Genomic DNA, 25,034 nt, shown 5'->3' with positions numbered 1-25,034 from the left:
ATAATATAGTATAATATTATATAATATGAATAGTGTTTCATTTTTCTAGCCCCCTGAAATTAATTAATGGAATATGAAGATAAATGAATTACTATTGATAGCAATTTTATTTCTGCATTCCAGAAATATAACAATGATTGGTGGATAGGAAGGCTGGTGAAAGAGGGCTGTGAGATTGGCTTTATTCCAAGTCCACTGAGATTAGAGAACATACGGATTCAGCAAGAACAAAAAAGAGGACGTTTTCATGGAGGGTAAGATTTCTTCCATTCTATAAACTTTTCATTTTCTTTTTGGTGGGGGTAGGAACATTAGGCGATATTTTCAGGTTTGCTCATTAGGTTCATCATATATGCTTTCCATAATGTATACTTTTGTGTGTATAAGGTGTTTTTCTGAAATTGAACATTTCAGATAGTTTACTCTTCTTGACTCCTGGCATTACTAGAATCGACATGAATTCCATAGTTTTCCGTAGCCTCAGAAAACTCTCCTTGGAACCTAAGCCTTCCTTCATTAGAGTCATGGAGGGCATCCTTTCTCAGTACAGGAAGTGGAAGCCTGACTTGATCTGTAATCATGGTTCTTCTTGGTTTCCTTTCTGAGACTCTCTTGTAAGTCGACATAGAATGTGATGGTACACGCAGGTCTCAGTACTAGCAGCACCTTCTCCACCCAGGGCTTTCTGTGGCATGTGCCATCTCTTGGTAATGGGGTGAAGACTCTGCCTAGCTTCGAATGCATCAGCCTCTAGCAAGCTAATGAAGTAGCCACGTAGATCTCAGAGTGCAGATATTTAAAGGTCCTAGGAATACACCAAAATTTAAAAGAAATCGGAATCCTACTGAACCTGCTCATGTTATGAGGCTACACTGAAGCATTGATTTGATGTTATCGTTTTTTGAATGTCCTAGAATAGAAGCAGTTCTTTGTCTTGATTCTCAATCTCGTTTTTCTCTTGGATCCTTTTCAAAAACTCCTTTGCTCTTTAGAGAACTTTTTGCCTCTGTCATGTGGGAACCTCTTAAATAGTGATAGGAGATCACAAAAGTACAGTCAGCCCTGCTTTTAGTTATCCATCTTGTTTAGTATATAACATGTCAATTATATTATAAACTGTTAATCCATCATGTTCCCACTTCTCTAGACTTTCTGTCTCTTTTGCTGCTCTTTAAACACATCAGGAACACATCTTTCCACCTCAGTACCTTTGCTCTTGCTGTTACCTCTTATGGAAACCCTTTCCTTCACATTTCCACCAGATCACTCCATCATCTGCCTCAGATCTTTGTTAAATATCACCTTTTCAGTGATCCTTTCCCTGTCACCATATTTAAAATTGTACCCACTTACTGCCTCTCTTCTGACTTAGTTTTCACTGTTGCATTGATTACTGTCAGAAATATTATATATTTACTTTTTTAAATCTGTTTGATCCTGATATCGCCCACTAGAATCTGTCTCAATATATGAAAGGATTTTGCCTCCCACCCCCATTCTGTTGTATTCCTAACTTTTAGAACAGTGGATGCTCAATCAATCAATATTTGTTGAATGAAATAATAAATGAACTATTGCCATCATTTCCAAAGTTGTTAGTTTATTGTTATTATTATTATTCTATAAGATTATTATTTTCTTTTGAACTAAAAGCTTACTTTGTGGCAGATATAAGAGTAAAGCCAAGAGCCGTAGACATTATCTTATTTTATCTTTATACTAATCCTGTGAAGTATAGCTTCTCCTTCTGTAGATGTGATATGATGTGCCAGGGTGCCATGAAAATTAAGTGGCAAAGCCAGCACGAGAAATCAGATTGCTCTGACTCTGCAGACCATACTTTAAGCACTGGAAGGGAGGGACACTGGAGAAATAGAAAGCTGAGCTCCTGAGGGCCACTGTGGGCTCCAGGGAAGCCACCGGAGTCACATGGGGAGACCAGGGCTAATGATCTTCTGTTCTGGGTCACAAATAATATTAATTCTGACCACCCTCCACACTCACACGCGCGTGCGCATGCACACACACACACAGACACACACGCACTCGCTTCTGAGAAGAAATGCTTCTTTCAGGACTTACTGCTTGTTTTGAACTGTGTTGACATCCCACTGATGCCCTGGTGACCAGTGTTAGTTAAGCAAGCCATTAACAAGAACTTTCCTGTCAGTGATTCTTCTGCCTGATTTCTGCATTGAATAATTAAGATATTTTTGCAAAATATTTCCAAGTCCCAGTTAGTTCCCCCACTTTTTCTGAGAAATGAGGTCAAAGAAAACATTTGGACAGATTTTTGAAGTTCTCTATAGCAAGATTTGGTGTGTTTTGAATTATTTAGTAAGATTAAGGTCAAAAAAAGCTTTGTACTTTCAAGTTCTATTTTCAAGGAATCTGTGGAATGACTCTTAAGTTCCTTTTGCATATCCTAGGAAATCCAGTGGAAATTCTTCTTCAAGTCTTGGAGAAATGGTATCAGGGACATTTCGAGCAACACCCACATCAACAGGTGAGGGCTTTAGTAAAAAATCTTTTAATGGAATATATTCCTTACTTAATATTTGAACATACATGCAGGTATTTTTACTGATTTGGAAACAATTTTAAAAGCTCAATTTAAATATTTTCTACTTGATATTTCATTATTCATTTGCTTTTTATAGTAATTAGATTTGATTTAAAGGATACTTGTGGTACTAAAAATTCAGATATTTGTCATATAATTTTGAAAATTACCCACCATTGTGTAAACCAATTTGAAGCAAATTCATTATTCCGTTCAAGAACCCAACAGACTTTAAGATAGTGAGGGCCAATTTTTTTAAAAAAGTTGTAGACTCTCAAGAAAATGGTCTGTTTCAGTCTCCGTGGGAAACTTTAAAATGCGTTGTTACAGCTCAGGCTGTGGAGAATGGGAGGGTTGAAGCAGAGAATGAAGCTGGGCCCAGATGACCTCAATTCTATTCAGACAGCAGACAGCTGAGCCCTGGAATTAATAGTAATGAAAGAACAGTGGTGGTCCAATCAGGAGATGTTGAGCATTTGTAAATTGTGGAGGTATTCAAGTAGGAATTTTTCTTCTGCTGCGTTCCTTGACTTCTATAGGCTTATTTCATTCTGGCTCAGAACTGATGCTGCATTAGGGCATCCAGTATTACTAATTCGGAATGACAAGTCCAAGGTCTGTTCTGTCCTACCATACCTGCAGGAGACTGGACTGGTTCTGGAACAACTCTGAGTATCTGGGTTCTTTTTCCTGTGAATACTTCCTTATCTTAGGGTGACTTTGAACCAAACCAGGTATCAGGTTTGCTCCCACATGGACTGGACCTGCTTAGATGACCACAAAACCACTTTAATGAGATATTCAGTACATTTTGCATCATCCCCATTTCTTGGACATTTAGGGTATTGCAGCTATTTCAAACAAGAAAGAACAGAAACAAGTGGTTATAAACTTAATTGAAATTAAAAGCAGCCTGGTAGGAAAAATGTGTCAATATCCTAGAAAGTGAGCAAAAAGACTTAAGAACACAAAATTTTCTCACGGTTCATCAAATTACAAATCCAAAAATAGTGAGTGATTGAAGCGACGATCATTTTTATCCAAATTGTTATTCTAAGTTTCCTTTTATCACATTTTATTTGTCCAAGTTGTTTTCAGCCACACCTTATGCTGTGTTCAGTGGGGAGCAACCCATGGCCCATGCTGGCCCAGAACTTCCGATATTATGAAGTCCACCTACCCCAACCAACATGAAATCAGGATACAAGGTCATTCGTACAGGGAGGAAGTTGTCTGTTTTTAATGTCTTCAAAATTGGCCTGTCCTAAATGAAATAATAGAACAGTGTTCTCCAGAGTGGGCGATGGTGAAATGATGAGAATTACAAGGACAATTTGGTACATTCTTCCATCTTTTAAAATCATGTACTATCATTTACAGAGATTACATATTTTGATATGGCTCTTATTGTTGTCTTTTAGCAAAACAGAAGCAAAAAGTGGTAAGTAGTGTTTCCTTTTTAAATTTGCCATTAAGGTTTCTATCCATCTATGCCTGCAATACTCCATTTCAGTGACCTAAATGACTATAAATAAGGAATGGGCCTCGTCGGTGGGGACCTGTGGTAATCATTTTTCGTTTGACTTGAGAATTATGAATGTAGTGGCTGTTGAGGAGGTGTACTTATCCTCACCTTGTAACACGTGTCACATCGTCTCTTTCAGACGGAGCACATTCCTCCTTATGATGTCGTGCCATCCATGCGTCCAGTGGTGTTAGTGGGGCCGTCACTGAAGGGTTATGAGGTACAAATACCAGTTTGTTATGCTTCAGTTCTTGATCAGGAATCTAAGAGACAGACGTTTGGAGCTGGCTCCTTCAGGGTCTGCTTTCCTGTAGGGTCTTTAAAGTACCAATGAAAGCTGCCTCTCAGCATGTGAAGGCAGGTGGTGCAGGGAGGGGCTTATGTGGCTCTTGGCTCTTTCTCCCCTTTCTGTCACTCTTCTCATCGGTTATGTATTACACTGTTTAGGAATAAATATCTCCCTCAAAACATTTACAATGGGAAGGTCTGGTCAAAGGTTTGCTCTGCATTAAATTGAAAGAAAAAGACTTTATCTGTCTCAACAGTTGCCTTTACTATTAGAAATAATAGAGTATAAACAGCACGAGGGAACATATAGGCAGTCTGCCAGCAAAACTAAACCCTAAAAGCACCAGCAAATCTCAAGTCAATGGCATATTCCAAATATTTCTCTGCTTATTTATTTTAAGAGATATATAGAAGGAAAAAGAAAAACTCCACTAAAACTATTAGTGACCATCTTCACAGATTAAACTATGTAAGAAGGAAAAGAATAAAGACTTAGATATACTACATTTCAGATGTTGCCATTTTGACTTTGTGCTAGCATAGATAATTTGCGGGACGTTAAAATCTAAAGGCAGGCAACCTCCAGGCCACCATTCCCACTGAACTAGGACAATGTCTGGCACATAGTAGATGCTCAGTATACATTTGTTGGATAAAGCAATAAACTTTTTTGAGGCAGATCTAAGAATTTTGTCTCCTTCTCCCCTCCCCTCCCTCTCTCAGTGGAGAATGTCAGAGGAAGAGCAGGAAAGTGGTCTACTGACATCCAGCCCGTTTCACCAACATGCAGAGTAGCAGGACTGCTAAACCCAGGGCTGGCCCGAGGGGTTCTAGCTGCTCCTCACTGGAGGCGAGCACCACTCAAGTGTGCTAAGGACAGGCAGCACCTGGGTACAAAGCCAGCCTATTGTGGTCTCTGGGTGACAGTTCTAACGCCTAATAAGAGAAGAGGGGTTGTCTTGGGTCTAGTGAACACTGCTGGTTCATTCCTCAACACTCTGGAGGAGAACTAAAGTGGGGTGGGGGAGGAATTTAGTAACTGCAAGTGGCTAAGAATGAAAAACACCTTCCACGGTAACCTACCCCTCAGAAGAGGACTGGCTGCCTTTGGTCAGTCATAGTGCCTTTCCCTTCCACCTGTCTCACTTTTGTCTTCTTTCTCTCTCTGTGTGTGTTTGCCTCATTCTTTTTTCTCTCACCTCTGCAAAGGTAACAGACATGATGCAGAAAGCCCTCTTTGATTTCCTGAAGCACAGGTTTGATGGGAGGTGAGACGTAGATATTTTTGCATTTTTATTTTTCTTTAACCAAACATGTATAATAGATTGATTTGTGCATCTGTTTCCAGAGATTGCAAAAGATCTCTAATTAAAAGTTAACTCAATATTCCAGGGAGAATAGAATGAAAGAGCTCTGAAACTATGACATTATGAAGTATAGTATTGAATCCCCACGGGAAAGGGGGCTTTGAAAAGGGAAATTATTTGTTTTATTTAAATGTATGTGTTTGTCTTTATTTTCTTACTTGTTAGTGAATTCATACCACACTTGTTTTATGAAAATTATCAGTTAAAATATAGAATATTTTTGATAAATATGGTGGCTCACTGGTCAAGCTGGGTAATATCATTGAAGAATTACATATTATGTGTATATCGACTCCCTCAAAAGAAGAGGGCAAGAAATGGTTTCATTATAAGCCTCCCAATTTTGTAAGGAATAATACTTCTTTAGATGTCTAGTTTCTGTTTGTTTTAGTAGAAATTATCTTGTTATTTTATTGGTCTACTTTATCCTACACCATTATCAATATGGCTCAGTCTTTAGCTATCAGATAAATTTATCATTCAAGTTTTGTGAAAAATATCTCAAATGAGTTTCTGTATTGTGCAGAGAAATGATAAAAAGTTCATATTTACTCAATAGTAAGTACTAAGCTCTTTCACAATGCAGGGTACACACCATGTAAAAATAATCACCTGAAAATAGCTGAAGACTTATTAGAAATGAAGAAAATTTTAATAGTGTGTACTAAAAAGTATGGTTAAATGCATCCTACTTGCCAAATATTTAACAAATATGGTATTTTAAGGAAAAAAACCCATGATAATGCTTTAAATGTAAATTGTATATATTCATAAAAAAAAGCCTTCTGGATAATTGTGTTAAAATATTCATTATTTCTGAGTCTATATACAAAGAAAATAAATTGAGATTTTAGTTCAAGAAAGCAGAATACTTCACTGCAATTGTGTGAATTGCTAAGCACATTAATAGAGCCCAGGATGTCTTAATAAATAGACCCCAAGATGTATAATGATTCAAACACAATGGAAGCTTATTATTGCTCATTTAACAGTCTGCGGCAGATGTGCCTCAGCTGAGCAGAAGGGAGGGGTAGAGGAGGGGAAGAAAGGACTGGGCAAAAACTTTGTTCTGCCCATCTTTTGGGGCCCTCAGCCCAAGGGTGGTCTCTCCAATCAGCTGGTGAGGAGAACAAATAACAGTGTCTACCACCTTCATCTAGTGGACCCAAGATCTATAAGAAAGCCATGGGTTTATCCTATTCCCCCCTTTAAAAAAAAAAAAAAAGGCAGAGAATGAGGTAGTTACAAAGGAAATAAGTGGATAACACTGAATACCAGAATATTGAAGTTGGAGGAAAATATAAAATTTATTCTAATTTCTTTTCTTCAATAACCACAAACAGATGGATAATCTGCTTCTGTCTGAAAACTTTTGGCAATTGGGAATTCTCTTCTTAAGAAACATTACTGAGAAACAGCTGAACTCTGATTCTGACTTAACATTATTAGTCTTGGAATTTGCCCTCTGATGATCTGGGCCATAACTTTTACCCTCCTGCTGGTCTCCATGTATTGGAGGCAGCTGACATGCATGGCTCAGTCTTCTGTGTTCTTGGTTGCACATGCACACATCCTTCAGCTATGCTTGAAGTCACATGATTTTAAACTGTGATGCCTTTACTTAAGGAAGTTCTAACTGGATAAAAGCCTTTGAGCTGAACAAATTTCATCCCATAACACAGTCAAAATTTGTGTTAGATTGTTTTGATCCCCACATAACATCCTTATGAACAACAATGTTAAATCTTTGAAATGTAGGCCCAATGGGAAAAAAGAAAAGAATTATTATAATTTAGCAAAGAAGAAATGAGTGATTTAATTACTATTTTCAAGAATGAAGGATCTGTGGTTCTACCTCAATCTTCAGGCCCAGAAATGCTGTTAATTGTAACAGCAGAGATTTGTTCTGAATTAGGTAGAGCTGTCTGCATCGAGCACTTACACACGTTATTGATGATGGTGTTAGTAGAAATAGAATCACAATATCAATGCTATGGGGTCTGATGACACAGCAGAGGTTCTAGAGATCTGAGGAAGGATCCAACAATAGCAAAAGCAGTAGCTAGAGAAAGAGAGAGACTCAGCCTCAGAGAGATCTGATACACAGCACAGTTGGAGAAAGGTAGATACTAAAGATGGGAGTAGGTGAGTAGACTTGCTTTTGAATCATAAGAGGTCCATGCAGCAGAAGAATCAAAAATAAATCCATTGGTTGAGTGTATGTGGAGACTTTGATAAGGAAGAAAAGATTTGTTTGTAGCTTCACAATGACTCTGACATGCCTATCCTTATGTTTTGAGCTATGACAATCTGCTACATTTTGTGTTACCAATTAATAAAGGAGAGAAAACAGCAAATAGTCTCTTACTGAAACCAGACAAGAGAATAATTATACAGAAGGCTTTAGCACAGTGACATAGCATAAACAATATTTTCTACTAGAAACCTACTCATTGTCTCATTGTCCATGAATGCACTAGGTTAGACAAAATAGTCAGTAGAAAGTATTATTATTTTTCAAAAAGAGAAAAAAAAAGGATCTATTGGCTAAGAGGCTTTCTTCTTCAATACTGTTTTTCAGATCTTGTTTAGAAAATAATCTAACAAATTGGATTAAAGTCCAACAGTTTGACTATTACAGAATCATATACTTGCCTTTTTTTGATACCTTAGAAATTATTTGAGTCAGTTTAGGGCTACTTATTATACAATAGTATTACTATAACTGCTCTTGTAGGGTCAAACTATAATACATGTAAGAAAAATGAACAGCATAATATAAAGTGGTTTATGAAGGATCCTTGTAGATGTGGATATTCACACATCATGACAGTTCCTGCGCCCAGATCATAAACTAAGTGAGCCTAACAAGCTGGTACAGTGGCATCAGCCTGGTGATGACACAGTGGATGCACAAAGGCACAGAGCTTTAGTTTCTTCATTTCACACCACAAACATATATGGGGGGGTCATCCTTTGGGATGAGGTTTGTTCAGCTGGTTGACTCTGCCATTCATAGACTGAAGAGCAAGTAGTCAAAACTACTTGCAATTAATTTGTTGATCTATGCTAATCATTTCAAATCTCAATAAAGTTGTTACTTTAGGCTTTTTGACAACTTGATCAGATCAGCTGTATGTTAGTTATTGGAGACGTTGTAACTGATATGATCATGGCCCAAAATCCTAAATTAATATTATGTAACTTATACAGATAACTTATGCAGATAACATCTGAAGCTAAAGGAATACTTAAAGGGAAAAAAGAGGGTTTGAGAAAGAATTGAAGAAAAGAGACTGAGAATACAATTTACATAAACTCGAAGTAGTATTTGTTTATGAAAGGAAATGAGAACAATTGATGCTGTCACAAAGCAGCCAAGCCATGGAGGAATGAAAACAACTTGTAATTGCAGTCAAAAAATGAAAAAGAACAGCACAGTGCCTTCCATTTCATAATCAATATCATTCTCTTATGACCTCTTCCTCCCATTCTCTATTCAAATGCAGACTCATCGGTGAACAAACAGTAGAGATAATTAATTGAACACTTTAATGACAAGCATGAATATTTAAATTAGCAGATTTTGATTACAATATGTCCAACCTGAACGCCCACCCTTAAAGTATGTATCAATTTTACGGACTCTGGTGATGGGAGAGTTCACGGTAGACTGCTAACTTTTGAGTATAGGATATAAAGAAACTGTCTTTTTCAAGTCTGCAAATCTCCAATAATTGTCTTACATAGATGATATATGTGCCTATCAACATAGGACACTATGAACAATGATTTAAGAAAGCACTTTTATATATTACCTTGTTTGCTCCTAAAGACAATCCTGTGACATAGTTTGGCAAAACTACTGTGACGATTATATTGATTATAGTACTGATGCTCACAGTGTGGCCTGACTTGTCCGTGGTCATGCAATTAGCAAGAGAAAGATGCAGGAAGAATACTCAGGTCTGTGTCTGCCTTCCATCCCTGTTGTCTTGACAGTCTGTTCTTTGGAACATTTTTCTCTATGAATACTAGGACTCAAAAAAATTAATATACTAACAGGGTTGTATATTAGTTGTAGCAAGGATAGCATATAGAAGGATCTTACAGGTGTTCTATTACCAACATGGAAATACTAATTATTTTTTAATGAATGTGTTGTAACTGAAAGTAATATCTTTCCATAGAAAATCACAGAAAACTAATACTCATAGCTCATGATGTATTGCAGCAATTATGATGAATTCCAAAACAGAAATAAGCAACAGTTGGGGCTCAGATTTGCTAGATTTAGAGAATGATTTTTGCTAGTTTTCAGTGACATTGGCTGCTATACCCAGTCTCCTGAGTAACTGGACTTCTATTAGTCTCCTGTCTACCGACTACTAATTACAGACGCTATGTCACAGGAAAGTTTCCAAGGGAACTTTTTGGAGACATATGTCAAACAGGATGTGTGGAAGTGCCGAAAGACATTAGAGGGTGTGAGTATAGCAAGGGAAAACAAAGTAGAAAGGATATCACTTTCAGGAAAAAAAAAGTATCTAGTTAGCATTCAATGTGAATGTAATTACATTGCTGGGGAACCTTTTCTAAAAAGTTTGGATTTGGTGTCTGATGTTGACAATAGTAAGCATCTTTGCCTAGAAACTAGAAACTCTTGCTTTGTCTTATTAAAGGGTTTCTATGGCTGTGTCTATCTTTTCTTGAGCTCTTTCATGTGTGTACTTTAGTTAAGAAATAACTTGTAGTAACAGATTAGCTGGTATTTTATTAACAAGTAAAACAAGAAAAAGAACCCTGTATTGTCCAAACCTTTTCCTGTTTTTGGAATATATGAGGCAATTTTTCTCTCTCTCTTGTTCTGTGTGTGTGTGTGTGTGTGTGTATGTGTGTGTGTATGTGTGTGTGTTTGGTAAAAGTTTAGACGTGTCCTGAAATGGCTTTGTAAAAGTATTTACAACCCAGAAAAAATAAAAGTTTTCATCTATTTGTAGTCCCTTAAAATTTTATAAACCTAGGGCCACTATTTGGCTTGTATGGAACTAGAAAATTTTGATTTTCACTTAAGCAGAATAGACTCTTTGGGCTCTTCAAAAGTAATTATTCTAGAAAGTTGAATTCTGTTCCTAAACCAACCCACTTGCCTCCAGTCAGATATTTGAGTTGCTCTGACTGTATGTTTCTAACTAGCAGCTTTATTCTTAAAACAACAAACAAATAAATAAAAAGAAAACAGAAACAAAAATAAACAAGCAAACCCTATTCAGTAAATAAAAGGAGCTATGACCTGCAAGGGCTGCCTGTGAGATTTTATGCCTCAAGTTGCAGCAGCCAACTGAGTAATGAAGACTCAGATATGGGGGTCACCTAACTTCCACCTGAATAAATCCTGACCATCTATATCAGCACTCGGCCAAGATTGGGCATCTGCGCTTGATAATTTGGCTCCTCTCTGGAGATCTCTGAGGTTGCTGGAGAAGAAAACTGAAACTGTAAGAGAAGTATAAGTCAGGTGACTAAGTACTGGCCTCGCATTCAGGGCCTGTGTTGTAGACCTTCTTAGCCTCTAACTAAATGTATGAGACTTCCTTTCTGTATTTCAGTTTTCTTCTTCGTAGAATGAAGAAACTTTACTTGGCCAGTGTTTCCCAATGTCTTTTAGCAGTTGAACAACTTTTTGTAATGAAATCACATACAAAGCCCCTCCGTAGAAGATGGAAATGCAGAGGTGTTCACCTGGCATTGAGGATGGGGAAGCTGGAGCCCTCAGCTTCCCTTTAGCATTGTCAGTGGCCCTGGAGGTATTTCACAAAACTCTTGGTTTTTGTAGAAGACAATTTGAAGATGCCTCAAGTAAATTATTAGAGCCTCAAAATTCTAAAAATTTTAAACCTCTTGATCCTCTACAGCTTATAAATACAATGATACAAGCAAGGAGTAACTTTGTTTTAAAATGGCACCAGATTTTTGCACAGCCTGTTACTTTAAAGAAGCAATTGCTAGCCATTTGTGGAAAAGAATATTTTTAATTCTCCCCAAGGCTTCAGGTCACTGAAGTCAAGTGAAGTCTCCTGAGAGAGCTGACAGTGTTGTCCCAAAACAAGCGTAGGATGACATATAACTCAATAATTGTTAATAACTCCACCTCTTCCCTGTTCCAACCTCCAAAGGAATTTGAAAATGGAGGAGAATAGGTGAGCTAACTCAGTGCAAAGGGTAAGGGGCACTACTCTCCTTGTCTCATTTCTGGAACTCTGCCAATCTGTGAAGATAAGCATGGAGAAAGGTCTGTGGCGGCAGTAAGTGGCTTAGAGAAACATTCTTTGCATTCTACAGGTAGCTAATAATCTGAAGTTGTTCATCTCAGTTTAAAATGAAGAATTTGAAAACTAAATTCCAGAGATTCTCGTTTGATAAAACATATGCAAATAGACCCGTCTCTCCATTCATTTGCAATGTCTCTGCTTTATTCCATTGCATGACTGTAGGATACTTTCTAACAAAATCCTGGCACAATCCTCACATTGCCCTCAATTACAGTGTCTTTTGACTGCACACCATATGCATTCAAAGTCATATGCAAATATGCTGAAGAATCTTATGCTGGCAGAAAAGAAATCATATTTTTCATATTCTTAGAAATAAAAAAAAATCCCTTTGGGCCTGTGTAGAGATGCTTCATGTATCATGAATTAATTGTCAAGCACTGGGAATGCAACATAGCTACCCATTGGTTAATTGTCTTTGATGATCAAAATGAAGAGGACTTCCCCCTTTGACTAGCAGTGTTAATAAGCCAGGGTAGAGCATTTGAATAGCTCCTGAAGGTCTTGTTCAAGAGCAACTCAGCTGTGAATTGTAGGTAAATTGTATTGCTGCTTCCTAGAAAGAGCATGGTTTATTCATATATTTTGATTCCCTCCTGGTATGGTATACATTAAAGAGATTTCAGCAAGGCAGACAATAGTGGAGGAAGAGCCACATTTTTACTGCAATCATTTTTTGTTAAATAGCCAAAACCTTCCTCCATTCTGCTCTGCTCATATTTTAGTACTAGCCAAAGTCTGTTTAAAACACTTGTGGCCAATGTTTACTTTACTATGGTTGCACTGTAGTATGTAAAGTGGTTATTAAGTACTGTGGTTATAAATCACTTGGAAACCTCACAATATTTTTACTGGCTTGTTTTGTTCTGTGTTCCTATTCATAGGATATCAATAACGAGAGTGACAGCTGACATTTCTCTTGCTAAGAGGTCCGTCCTAAATAATCCCAGCAAGAGAGCAATAATTGAACGTTCGAACACTCGGTCCAGCTTAGGTAAGAAGTTCAAATGTGCTACTTCTCCGAGCTATGCTTTCAGACTGGGATGGCACGGGTTGTGTTTGTCAACAGCTTTTCCAGTTTGCTCCACATTCTGAATGGGGCAGTGCTGGTTAACGGGAGAACGCAACCCACGGAAAAGAAGGAAGCCGGGTCCTGGAGCGGCCAGAGCCTCCTCTCTCTCAACTTTGTCGATTAGCCAATTAGTAGTCTGGTGGGAAGAACCCTCAAGGGACTTTCCTAGTCTGTTTATGCCTAACCATGTGAAGCCACTCATCTCCACTTTGCTCAGCGTTCTCAGTGTGGCTAATGATATCTGTCATACCTGAGTCACACTGACATGAAAGGAAATGAGATGTTCAGCCTTCTCAGCTCTTTAGAAGAAAGCTAGATCATGGTGTTCTTAGTATTGCTTCTGCTGCTAGCTGGTAGTACCCAGAACAGTCACACCTTTAAGTGGAAATAGTAACCACCAGTAATAACATGAAGGGAGTTTAAACATGTCTTTCCCAGAGCACCAATTACAAGGCATCCTGAAATTCACCATGATGGACAAGAAAAAAATGCTACATGTGGTTAGCTCTGTCAAGCCATCTATGAGCAGGGCTATGGAGGGTGGCATCACTATCCACAGAAGCAAGTCCACGCTACTGGCGAATCACAACATTTATCTGAAAAGCCTGTTTGTGGGTTTCTATGATTGCCAAGAGTGACGTAGTCATTCTAGGAGTCTCTTTTACATTCACATTACGAAGGCAACTTGTTTTACTGCCCTCTTCCTCATGGGCAGAGTAGGAAAGATAGAGGTCTTCTATGCCACTACATTTTTTAAACTACTGAAATGAGCTCCACAAATGATTGAAAACTTAAAAAATATTTCAAGATAGATTGCACCCCCAAACATCCCAACAAGAATTCACTGAAGGCTGTGACTTGACCCTGAATCAAGAATTGTACAGGTTAGAAAGAGGCTACAGAATATCACCTTATATTCCTGGCATGGGATTGGTACATGGGAATTACTCAATAAATGTTTGTGGGATAGTTGCTTTGTGAAATAATGCCAAACATCCCAAATGGAATAGTCAGCACTTGCAGCGACAAGATCCCAGAAATCAGTGAGGTTGTTTTGTTTCGTTTTGTTTTTAAGTCCTGTTTTTAGTGCCTTCTACATACAGAGTAAAACACTTGTAAAGGCACTGTATTTTGACCTTGAGGAAGTGATGATGGCAGAGTTGATGATAGTGAACAGATTAGGTAACTGACTAAAGTCAAATATCATGGGTGAGAGCATGCCAAATTAGATTGAAGATTTTCCAAACAAGCATCTGTGCTCTGTTCTCCTGTCTTCCACTGTCCTCTCGCTCCTCACAGTGACTTTGACTTTTAACTACTTCTTCCTTCGATGTGCAGTGAGATGCTAAAGGACACTGAAAAACATAAGCCAGGTTGCACCAACCAAGGGGTTCATGAAAATCTTTGAAGTCATTTGTATAGTCTAGTCATCTATTGTCAGTCAGTGGAGTGGGTGGGGGAAAGTTAGTGTAAATATTGAGAGGGAAACAAGGTAGATGTAAGTTCACTGGTTTTTCCTTTTGCTCTGTAAATTCATATACCACAACCATCGGAGTTAAATTTCATGACAGTCTATTCTAATAACCACTATGTGAGCCATTTATGTCTGTTTGCCTGTTTGTTAATGCACGTTTGTAGATTCTTTCATCAAATCTTTAGTGAACTCTTATGTGCCATGCAGTATGCCAGACTTAATGACTAAGGCAAATTATTTTACCCAGGAGCAAACAGAAAGAAGAAACAGATGGTTAAAATACTGTTTGATAATGGACTTATGTGAAGAGCTAGGCTATAAAGAAAGAACGGTGGAGAGTAAGAAGTGTCTGAGAAGACATCACAGAAGTTATATTTGAGCTGGTTCTTCAAGGCAGACAGGAATGTACAAAGGCATCAGCATATAAAAAGCATCGAATGGCTGAGAAACGACTAATTTTGTACAGAGCATGCTTAGAAAAGGGGAGTGGTGGCATGGTTTAGAGCAACAAAAGAGACTGAAAAAGCAGATTGAGACCAGTATGTTAGGACTCTAGTACGCTTTGCTAAGGAGACCTCCAAAATAGATTCCATGAAATGTTAGTTTTACAAGATATGAAATAGTTGTTACATCTCAAATCTTTTCCATGGTCAAATAAAATTTGGACATTATGTATTAAACAATTGGCAGATTTCTTTACTGCAAGACTTTTTAGAGCCATTAAGATACAAAGGATAATGCATGTCTGAAATCCCAAGAGAAACTACTATAGTATGTAGTATTTCACTTGCAGAAAACCCCCTTCTTCTCATAGGATATATTAAGGGGTTGGTGTTCCAGGATACTCACTTTGGGAAATGTAGCTTTGAGCCCTAGGGAACCATTGAAATAGTAATTTAAACATTTAGATAGAAGAGAGATCACAGGTGATGGAGGCGCTAGAGAGAGGTGGGTCTGGATAAGTCATGGTTGAGTTATAGTGTTTGTTGAGATCCCTCCAACATCACAGTTTGTGACTTCTCAGAGCTCCATTTGTGTGGAATAAGATCATGAAGAAACTTCCACTGGAACCCTTCTGAGAATCAGCCAGGGTAGTCAAGATTGTTGAGTTTGATTAAAGTTTTTCTTTAAGAAAATAAGCTATGTAGTCCACGGCCATGCCACTCTGAATGTGTCTGATTTCGTCTGATCTCGAAAACTAAGCAGGGTCGGGCCTGGTTAATACTTGGATGGGAGAGCACCTAGGAAGACCAGGTGCTGTAGGTATTGAAAAAAAGAAAGGTATTGAATTTCATTAACCAATGCCATCATAAAGAATGGAAGGAAGGAAGGAAGGAAGGAAGGAAGGAAGAAAGAAAGAAAGAAAGAAAGAAAGAAAGAAAGAAAGAAAGAAAGAAAGAAAGAAAGAAAGAAAGAAAAGAAAGAAAGGAGGAGGGAAGGAGGGAGGGAAGGAGGGAGGAAGAAGAAAGAAAGGAAAGAAAGAAAAAGAAGAAAGAAAATAAGCTATGTAGATAAATATGCATTTCTCTTCCTTATACATATAACTTAGATATTTCATTCTACATACATATTTTCCAAGTATCGGACCCACTCTAGTATATAGTGTGGCCCTCTGCAGCCACCTGGCTAGCTCTGCCCAAACACCTCTCTGCTCATGTCAGAGTGCCCACTGCCCATGAGTTTTGTGTTGGTTAAGCAGTAGGTGTGCCTTCTGCATGGGCTTGTCAAAAACGACACTTATTGCTGGCGCAGAGTAAATATGGCCCAGGTATTTCTGAATTATTTACATAGAGACTCAGAGTGCCTCGAGGGTTCTTTGTACCAGAGCAGTCCAGTTTGCATCACTGCCTTTTTGCTACTTCAAAAAATATTGTGTTCTGATTTGAAGCTTCAAGCATTATAAACTTGTTCTACTATAGTCCTGGCCAGGAGTTACATCAAACTGGTGACAATTTAATGAAAACAACAAATGGACTATACCCCAACAGCCTGAGACTGAAATTTACTACAATGAAAATAAACTTTATTTTTCAAACTTCTCTCATGAGAAAAATATCTTTTTTAAACTGTTTTTGACAAGTGAGAAAAAGAGGCACAGGTATGTTACTATTACTAACAAATGTGAGATGTGATTTCAGAAGAATTTTGCAAATAAGCCTAATCGTCCAAATTCTTTACATTGATATCTTGAAAACTAGTCACTTTTTAAAGCAACATGAAATCTTTCAGGCCATTGAGATTAAATAATATGAAAAAATGATAGATATGTTGATTCTTAAAATTCACATGTGTAATATAGATCGTGCACTAAACATCAGAGATTTTGTGAGAAAGAAGAATTTTATGCTGTTATGCAGAGCCCAAGAAAATAGAGTTATGCAATAGTCTTGAGCATTCATGATCCCACACACCCCATCAATCTGTTTGGTTATGGAAGGCAGCACTTTGCAGTGGGTGACATGAACTTGAATTTATACTGGATAAGCAAAACAAATAATTTGGATATAAGTTAATTTAATGGCAGTCTATTGTAATAACCACCACTATAATAATTAGGATTCTGGTACAAGCCCTTTTCAGAGCAACATCACCTTTTCCAAGGTCATCTTTGAAGTAATTGAAATTAGGTAGCTTTGTCTACTCCGTGTAATTTGGATGAGATTACAACATTGTTAGGTCATACCTGTAGCCAGAAATAAAAATAAGTATAAAACAAAATAAGATCATTTCTCTGAAAATTAAATAATCTAATTAGGATGATTTATAAAATATATATTAAAAATTGTTTTTTTATTTCAGAAAGCCATATTATGTTTTTATAGATAATTCATTTTTGCTTTAAAAAATAGCTGAATTATTTTAGACATTGACAATAACTAGATTTTTCATTTGATCAGATTCACGCATATTTGAGTAACTTGGCTATTATGGTCAGCCAGATAGATTTGCATCCAGATGCATTGCAGCATTTTCGTATAATTGGTCTTGTTTTTTAAAAAAATAATACTAAAGATAATTATGCCTTAGAACAAGTCCACTGGCCCTAATATTTGAATTAAGACTTAGCAATATGCTGGTTGTAAGGGTAGATCCAGAATGTTCAACCATGGGTATAAAAATGTACACATCAGTCAAAATAGGTGACTTGTGAGATTTAAAAAAAAAAAATCCCTAAAATATTAATACGTAAGTGGATGATTGGTAGAAATATTTCAGTGTAATTTGCTTTCCATGCGATGCTCTGCACTTGTATTTCAGTTTTTTCCTAAATGTAGTTTCAGCTTCTATAGCTAAAACAAAAATTCTTAAGACAAAGAAACAATAAAAAATAAATAGCTATATACGTAGTTAAATATTAGGGTGAGTATAAGAAGCAAATCAAAATTGCCTTCTCAATTTTAGGGTGAGTATAAGAAGCAAATCAAAATTGCCTTCTCTTCACCAACTGTTGGATTTTATGCAAAACTCAATCCATCCCTCTGTCTTTAGAAAAGATCTTAAGTTAGATAGGAATATGTAAATTCAAAATGTTCTGTTTTTCAGTGTAGACAAACATATCTGAAAGGAGTACTATTTTTAAAATATACGAACTAAGTAATAAAAGTAACCATGACCTGTTCTTTATTATTTCTCATTTAGCGGAAGTACAAAGTGAAATTGAAAGAATCTTTGAGTTGGCGAGATCTTTGCAACTGGTTGTTCTTGATGCGGACACCATCAATCACCCAGCACAACTTATAAAGACTTCTTTAGCACCAATTATTGTTCATGTGAAAGTCTCTTCTCCAAAGGTAATTAGCTCATTTCTATCTTAAGAATTAGAAGCTCTATTTGTGTGTGTGTGTGTGCTTTGTACTTTTTTGTTAGTGGGCAAGGAGAATGTCTTCTTTAGACCCTTTTTAATAAGTACAGTTTTTAATTCTCACAATTTGTACAGATTCTAGAAATTCTGAGATAGCTAATAAAAAACAGTCCATTCCTTCCAAAAGCTCATGGTCTATTGTGTTTCCGCCACCAAACAATTATGCAAGAGTTTAATAGAAATTTAAAAAAAAATAAGAAAGGTAAGGAAAAGTCAACTCTGGTTTTTCAGAGACTTTAGGTTCTATCTTGGTAAATTTCTTGGGTAATATTGATTCTTATATCATCAGTTGAGAGAATACATAGTTCAAGAAAGGTATCTATATTTATCATATATAAAGTCAAACACTGCTGTATAAAATCTCTTATGGAAACATTATATATAGACTCTTACATTTGTGCTTAGGTTGGGTTCTTCAAGGAATATAATTATTCTGTTACTAAGCACAATGGGATACTTCATGCCACCAGAGAAGAGAAAAATAAAAGTGAGACAGCCTCAAGTTGGTCACTTTTGATTTGGGTATTCTTTCATTTTTAAAAAGCGATGATGTTCTAAAAGGTGAAACAGATACACTTGCAAGGTACGAATAACCAGTTGCTTTTCAGTGCTTCCAACTGTGGATTCTAGTCCCTAAATGTTGATTAAACTTCCAGCCAGAACAGTAATGTCTCCCATCATGGGTGGATGCCTAAAGAAGCTGTGCCCTTCCCTAACCCTTTCGAAGTCCTCAGCCTTCCATCCCTGCCACTGGTTCTGTGCAGGATGAACTTGGGACTCCTGACCAAACCAGGACCTTTGAGGAATCATTAGGATGGACTGAAATTGCCTTGACCACCTGGAAGTCTCTTTTGCCCAAAACTGAAGGGAATTTAAGCACCCTTCACTGCAGTGGAATAGATTTCAATTTCTCTCCCCCCTGCCCCAGTCATCCTGGGGTTCACAAATGCAGGAACTAGAGTTCTCATGACATACGTGCTGAGGTATCATAGAGCCTCATATACTAGGACTGTTTTCATAGGAAGGGCCCTGTTTCAGCTACAAAAAAGTTTTAAGGCAAAGGGTAGTGTACGGCAAAATGTAATTATAACAGTACTTAAAAGACAAATATATCACTGGTTTATAGTGGCAACATACCAGTACAAATGTTTTGCTTAGATTCCTATCATGAAATCATCTTATTGGTGTACAATTAAACTGGAATGCCTCAATAGTTATCGGTGACAAAAAGGACTAAATATATAAATGACTCTGATGTTTATTTGACATTGAGATAGTGAATCAAAATATTACTCAGCTGAATTTGGACATAAATGACTTGGTACAGATCGGTTCCTCCACTTTTGCAGGGCTCTCTTTGAAATCTCTGGGTAAAATCTAGGGTGGGAGCTCAAGATCCCACCAAGACCCTCACATGGAGCAAGGATAGGATGAACATATCAAATTCACTATAACTGAAAGCCAGTGTAAGTGGATGATGTCATTATGGAGTTTATAAATATGATTTATCACATTGTATTTTCTCTCTATTAATACTCAGTGCTAAACAGACTATAAATAAGGATCTTGGTTTATTTGGTTTTCTTTCAACTTATTGACAGTATCTCAGATTCATGTCTTCTTCTATCAGGTTTTACAGCGGTTGATTAAATCTAGAGGAAAGTCCCAAAGTAAACACTTAAATGTGCAACTGGTGGCAGCTGATAAACTTGCACAATGCCCCCCAGTAAGTACAATCACTTTTTGTCTTAATCATTCTTGACCGATTAGGAGAGAGTGTTTTTTTTTTTTCTTATTAGCATTGTCATTTTTATTCTAGAATGATGGTGATATTGGTATGTTGTAATAAACCTAAAGAATTTCTTGGAACAAACTGATGCTGTTGTGTTGACTACACTCAGGTATCCGGAGCTGGGTGATGTCTGCCATATAACAGGAAGTGAACTTAGTATCCGGTGCCTGATGTTGTTACCGCTACCATGATTACTTTGCAAACACTCAGCAAACTACTTTCTCCAGTCATATGGACACTTTTATAAAAAGAAAAGAAAAAGAAAACATACTGATTTGACTTTCCCTAACTATTCTGCCTGAAAATTCTGATAGGCATAAACGATTATGACATTGAAGGTTGAGAATTTATTGGAACTGGAAGAGCACTGTGGTTATAGCAGATGAAGAGGTCAGGGTTAATTAAGTAAGGTGAAAAGCCATATTATAGCAACTTTTCTCCTAGAGCCAATTCCTGAGTTGGAAGCCAGGCAAATGGTGAAGGGCGGAGGAGGGCGGGGGGTGTGGTAACTGCTATCACGTGGATCCCCAGTGGTTGATCAGTGTCTATACTGGCCCAGCTAACTTACTAATTTCTGTGCCTGTGTTTCTCTAAGGGAAACTGTCTTTCCCACTGATTTGATTCACTAGATTTTTTTATATACTTGTGTAAGGACTGTTATGCTCTGTGGAAGCATAAAATCTAATTCAGATGTTAAGAAAGGCAACACAGCATAGCTGTTAAAAGTATAAACTCTGGAGCCAGACTTCCTGGGTTCAAATCCACATCAAGGATTATATCCCTAGTTTTGTAATCTTGAGCAAGTACTTACCTCAGTGAGTTGGTGTAAAGACTCAATGAAGGAATATGTGGTAAAGCTCTTAGAACAGTGTCTGGCACATAATAAGCACCATCTAAGTGTTTCTGTTATAATCACTGGATGTACTTTGCGCTGTATCATGCCTAACCTTTCAGGTTCTGTAAGGATTTGTGCCTGTCTGGTTAACTGTTGTATCTCAAATTCTTGTCATAGTAGGCCCACGATAAATATTTATTGAATGAGTGAATGAATGAAAGGATGTAGAGGAAATGAGTAATAACGCATTATTTTATTAGATGCTTATAGTTCGTCAGACAGTGTGTTAGCTGTATTACATAGGCTATCTCTAATCCTTGCAATTACCTAGTAAGATAAGCAATATTATTTCCATTATATAGTTGAGGCAACGGAAGACAGAGAGGTTAAATGATTTCTCTAAAGTTTCATAGAAAATTAGGATTAGATTTAGATCTATCTGGCTCCAAAGCCAATTTCCTCCCTTCACAACCTTCCTCCCCAGCACCTGGTTACCTGCCTGCAGATAATTTGGATAGATTGGAGTCTGGAGCACTATGTTAAGAAGTCTAATTTCACAGTGCCTGCTGATGAAGTCCACTTACACATTGGAATGTATGATTAAAGCACTGAGCAAATATAGAAAAATGTATTACCCAGCCCTTAACTCTATAACACTTCTCAGTTGATGGACACTAACTTCCCAAAGTCAGGAACTGTGTTATTGTTTCCAATTTTTAGAACAGTCTAATAAAGATAATGATATCAGTTTGGCTCTTCTGGGAAGCAGAGACCTAAATGGAAGTAGGAGTGCATATTTCCTGGAGAAAATGCCTGTGAGAGATAAAAGAGAACTGGCACGGAGAGCCTTCAGACCTGCTGCAGGTCTGACCCTGTGAAAGGAGAGGGGAAAGGAAGGAGGAACGGGTAGGAGGAGCCTCAGACCATGATGCAGCCTTGAGAAAATCTCAGTCACATAGATGGGGATCCCCAGAGAAAAGATTGCCCATTAGAGGAGTCCATGTTAGGCAGAAGTGTCTAGGTTCTTTCCCTCTTGCTGTGCTCAGGAATTGTCTGGGAGCGCGTTGGCCTCAGCTTGAATGCTGCAGTGGATCCTGAAGGTGCAGCCACTCAGGGCTGTCTGCTGCCTACACTCCTCACAGCAGGTTCTCACTCAGAGAAATCTGAGCATGCTCCTCTGTAACCACCGTAGTAGGTAACATTACCCTTACTTTCTAGAGGAGAAAGCTAAGTTCCTGGTTAAGAAACTTATTGGAGGTAGGAATTAGTAAATCAGCCCCAAGATTCTATGCTAGATCTGTCTGACTCTGACAAACCTCTGTCCACTATGCCATTCCACCTCTACACATAGCTGTGTAGTGTAGATGAATCTTTGGTCCCCAACTTGGCCATGCAAGAAATAGCTCATTTTCTACTTTAACCTCCATCCCACTGGACAGGCAGGATATTTTACCATGCTTGCAGCTGCCTTTACCCTAATCCAGGGCAGAACAAAGACCCCAAGTCCTAGGGATGGGGTTAGAGAAGAAGTTGAGGGAGCGAAGGGGAGAGTTCCGATTTGGAAAACAATCCACCAAGACCACGTGGTCCTTAGGAATGGAGGTTCTGCTGCCTCCGACTTCATTTGGAACTTCATCTGGAACAAGGATCTTTGGCAAGGCAGGGAGGCAAGCCCCTCCTCTCTGGGACATTGGCAAGGAGCCCTCTCTCTTCTCTGGCTGAGCGAGGGAAAATATCTCCTTTTCCCCTACTGTTGCTATTAAAGGAGCTTTCTCTCTGCTTTGGTTGGACTAAAAGCATCCCTGCCTTCTTTCTTGTCCAGAATCAGTTAGCAAAATCTCTCCAACCAATTTTGGCTTTTGGGATACAAAACCCGGGAGGGGAAAAGGAGAGTTGTCAATTTCCTACCACTAACTGCCCCTGAGACAAGGGAGCACAGACCCTGCCTCCTGCTTGAACGGTAGACAAGAACAGGGGAAAACACAAAAGGAAAAACACAGATTAATATTTCAAACCGCTTTTACCATGTCTGTCTTCACAAATGTAGGAAGGTGTACACTGTCAGGGTGACTGGTTCTTTGAGATCCCAGAGGTAGCGCTAAAATCAGTGGGAGTTTCAAGGGGTGGGTCTTGGTGGACTTAGGAGCAGTTAGGCTGGTCTAATGTCATTGGACAGAATGATCCGATTGACCCACTAGGAGAAAGGCATTTCATAAGTCTGCCCAAATGTAAACGCCAAAAAGAATGAGATGGCTTTCTAAGCAGTGAGCTCTTTGTCTCTAACTGCATTCAGTGGCAAGTGGGCGTGGAGCAGTCTCTATAAACAGATGTCAGAGATATTTTGAAAGGAATCTCCTCTGGTGAAGGCTGTAGATGTGATATGCTGTCTAAAATATGGATATGGTATCTAAGATTCCTGCTCCACTCTAAGACTCTGATTCTATCTAGATTTTAGAAGTGATTAGCATAGAGATATTATGGAATCCATGAAGGTTTTGGAGCCCAGGGAAGAGGAGAGTATGACAATAAAAAGATACATCAAGTCAGATAATATCTTCATTATTTCAAAACATCATTAAGATTAGATACTTCTACAGGTCAACATATGGGCCTGTCTGAGGACATGGTATCTATGTCTCCATGTGGTCATACCAGACAAACTCCAAGTATTTACTTGTCTCAATTCTATGTGGTTCACCTACAATCAACCCTCTTGCCAAGAATTAAAATAAATTCAGCATACATCGTTTAAGCATTAGGCCTGATACATCTCAGTAATTTCCTTGAGATGCATTTTAGGTGACTTGAACTTGTTTCTTGTTAATTTGATCCTTTTATGAGAACAACTTTATTAACATGTATTGTTAATAATTACTAATTATTAAATAGTAATTTAATAATTACTATTAAAATTGACGTATTTTACTTCTAAAGGGGTTGATAACTGAGTAGTTGTTCATATGATGCAACTTGTTACATCTGAAATAGCTGAAACCAAGATAAGATAGGTCCATATATTAAATGCAAATAATACTGTGAGCTGCTTCGAACTTGTCCCCATTTCAGGAATTTCAGACAGCCTCATGCTGGGAAGACAGCCTTGCCCTATCATCTCTCAGCAGGATAAACAATTCCTTGTTTTACATAATTGGTGAGATAACCTGGAAATTTAAACAAACAGTCTGGATAAGCAAGGTTACCTTATATTTAGGATTTTCTAAACACCGTTTACGTATTAAACATGTTATTAAATATTGGATATTGTGTGCATAGTTTTTGTAATGCTAAGAAGGAATTTGATACTCTATTTTGGCATGTGTGAAGAAATCTGTGGATTATGAAAACTAGTAGTAATCTAAAAATGTGTCTGCATATGTCCTTGCTTTATTTCAAGATGCTAATTATAATTGTCATCCAAAGACGGGTGATCACTGTCATTTTAGTTTCTCTAGGAGAATTTGCAACTTGATTGGCTGATGCATCTCCAGTCTGAAAAGTCAGCAAATTACACTGGCAGAGTCTCACATTGTTAAGAAATTAAAGGCAGCATTCTTTGGAGAAGGAAAGCTAAAAGAGTACTGAAAAAAAAATAACTCTGTAGCCAGAAAAAATCGATGCTAGACTCTGGGACTGTGGAAGCAAAAAAGGGACCTTTAAGAGCACCTGGTGTGGTATTTCCTGGAGCATGTTCTTCTTAATACGAGCCCCATATGATGTCGACAGGTGTGACAAGGAAAGAGCTCTAATACCAAAAATGTTTGTGAAAATGGATAAGCAAGAGTAGACTGGTTTCTTTATTGCAGAAGCCTTAATACTGACCATTTTATATCTCCATTTGGACAGATAGTATGCAGTATTTCCCCTAAATTTTGACGATAGAATCATTTTTCTACAGAGTATCCTATGGGCGTAGTTTTATGGAAT

General features: G+C 37.8%; 1 protein-coding gene and 1 pseudogene across 5 annotated transcripts in view; both read left to right on the top strand.

The window, feature by feature from the left end:
- Window positions 1-25,034, top strand: part of CACNB4 (calcium voltage-gated channel auxiliary subunit beta 4) — a 210,910-nt gene that overhangs the window by 175,543 nt on the left and 10,333 nt on the right. For all 5 annotated transcript variants that reach the window (XM_006921070.2, XM_006921068.1, XM_006921072.2 and 2 more), the window contains 8 exons: window positions 124-254; window positions 2,430-2,506; window positions 3,985-4,004; window positions 4,228-4,308; window positions 5,586-5,644; window positions 12,960-13,069; window positions 18,261-18,412; window positions 20,114-20,209. In XM_006921070.2, coding sequence (XP_006921132.1) covers window positions 124-254; window positions 2,430-2,506; window positions 3,985-4,004; window positions 4,228-4,308; window positions 5,586-5,644; window positions 12,960-13,069; window positions 18,261-18,412; window positions 20,114-20,209 — 726 coding nt within the window. The remainder of the gene's footprint in view (window positions 1-123; window positions 255-2,429; window positions 2,507-3,984; window positions 4,005-4,227; window positions 4,309-5,585; window positions 5,645-12,959; window positions 13,070-18,260; window positions 18,413-20,113; window positions 20,210-25,034) is intronic.
- LOC112470733 lies at window positions 15,769-15,887 on the top strand (annotated as a pseudogene).

Source organism: Pteropus alecto, unplaced genomic scaffold (genome assembly GCF_000325575.1).
Source record: "Pteropus alecto unplaced genomic scaffold, ASM32557v1 scaffold3, whole genome shotgun sequence".
Classification (NCBI taxonomy): domain Eukaryota; kingdom Metazoa; phylum Chordata; class Mammalia; order Chiroptera; family Pteropodidae; genus Pteropus; species Pteropus alecto.
This window is presented reverse-complemented; position numbering and strand designations above follow the sequence as displayed.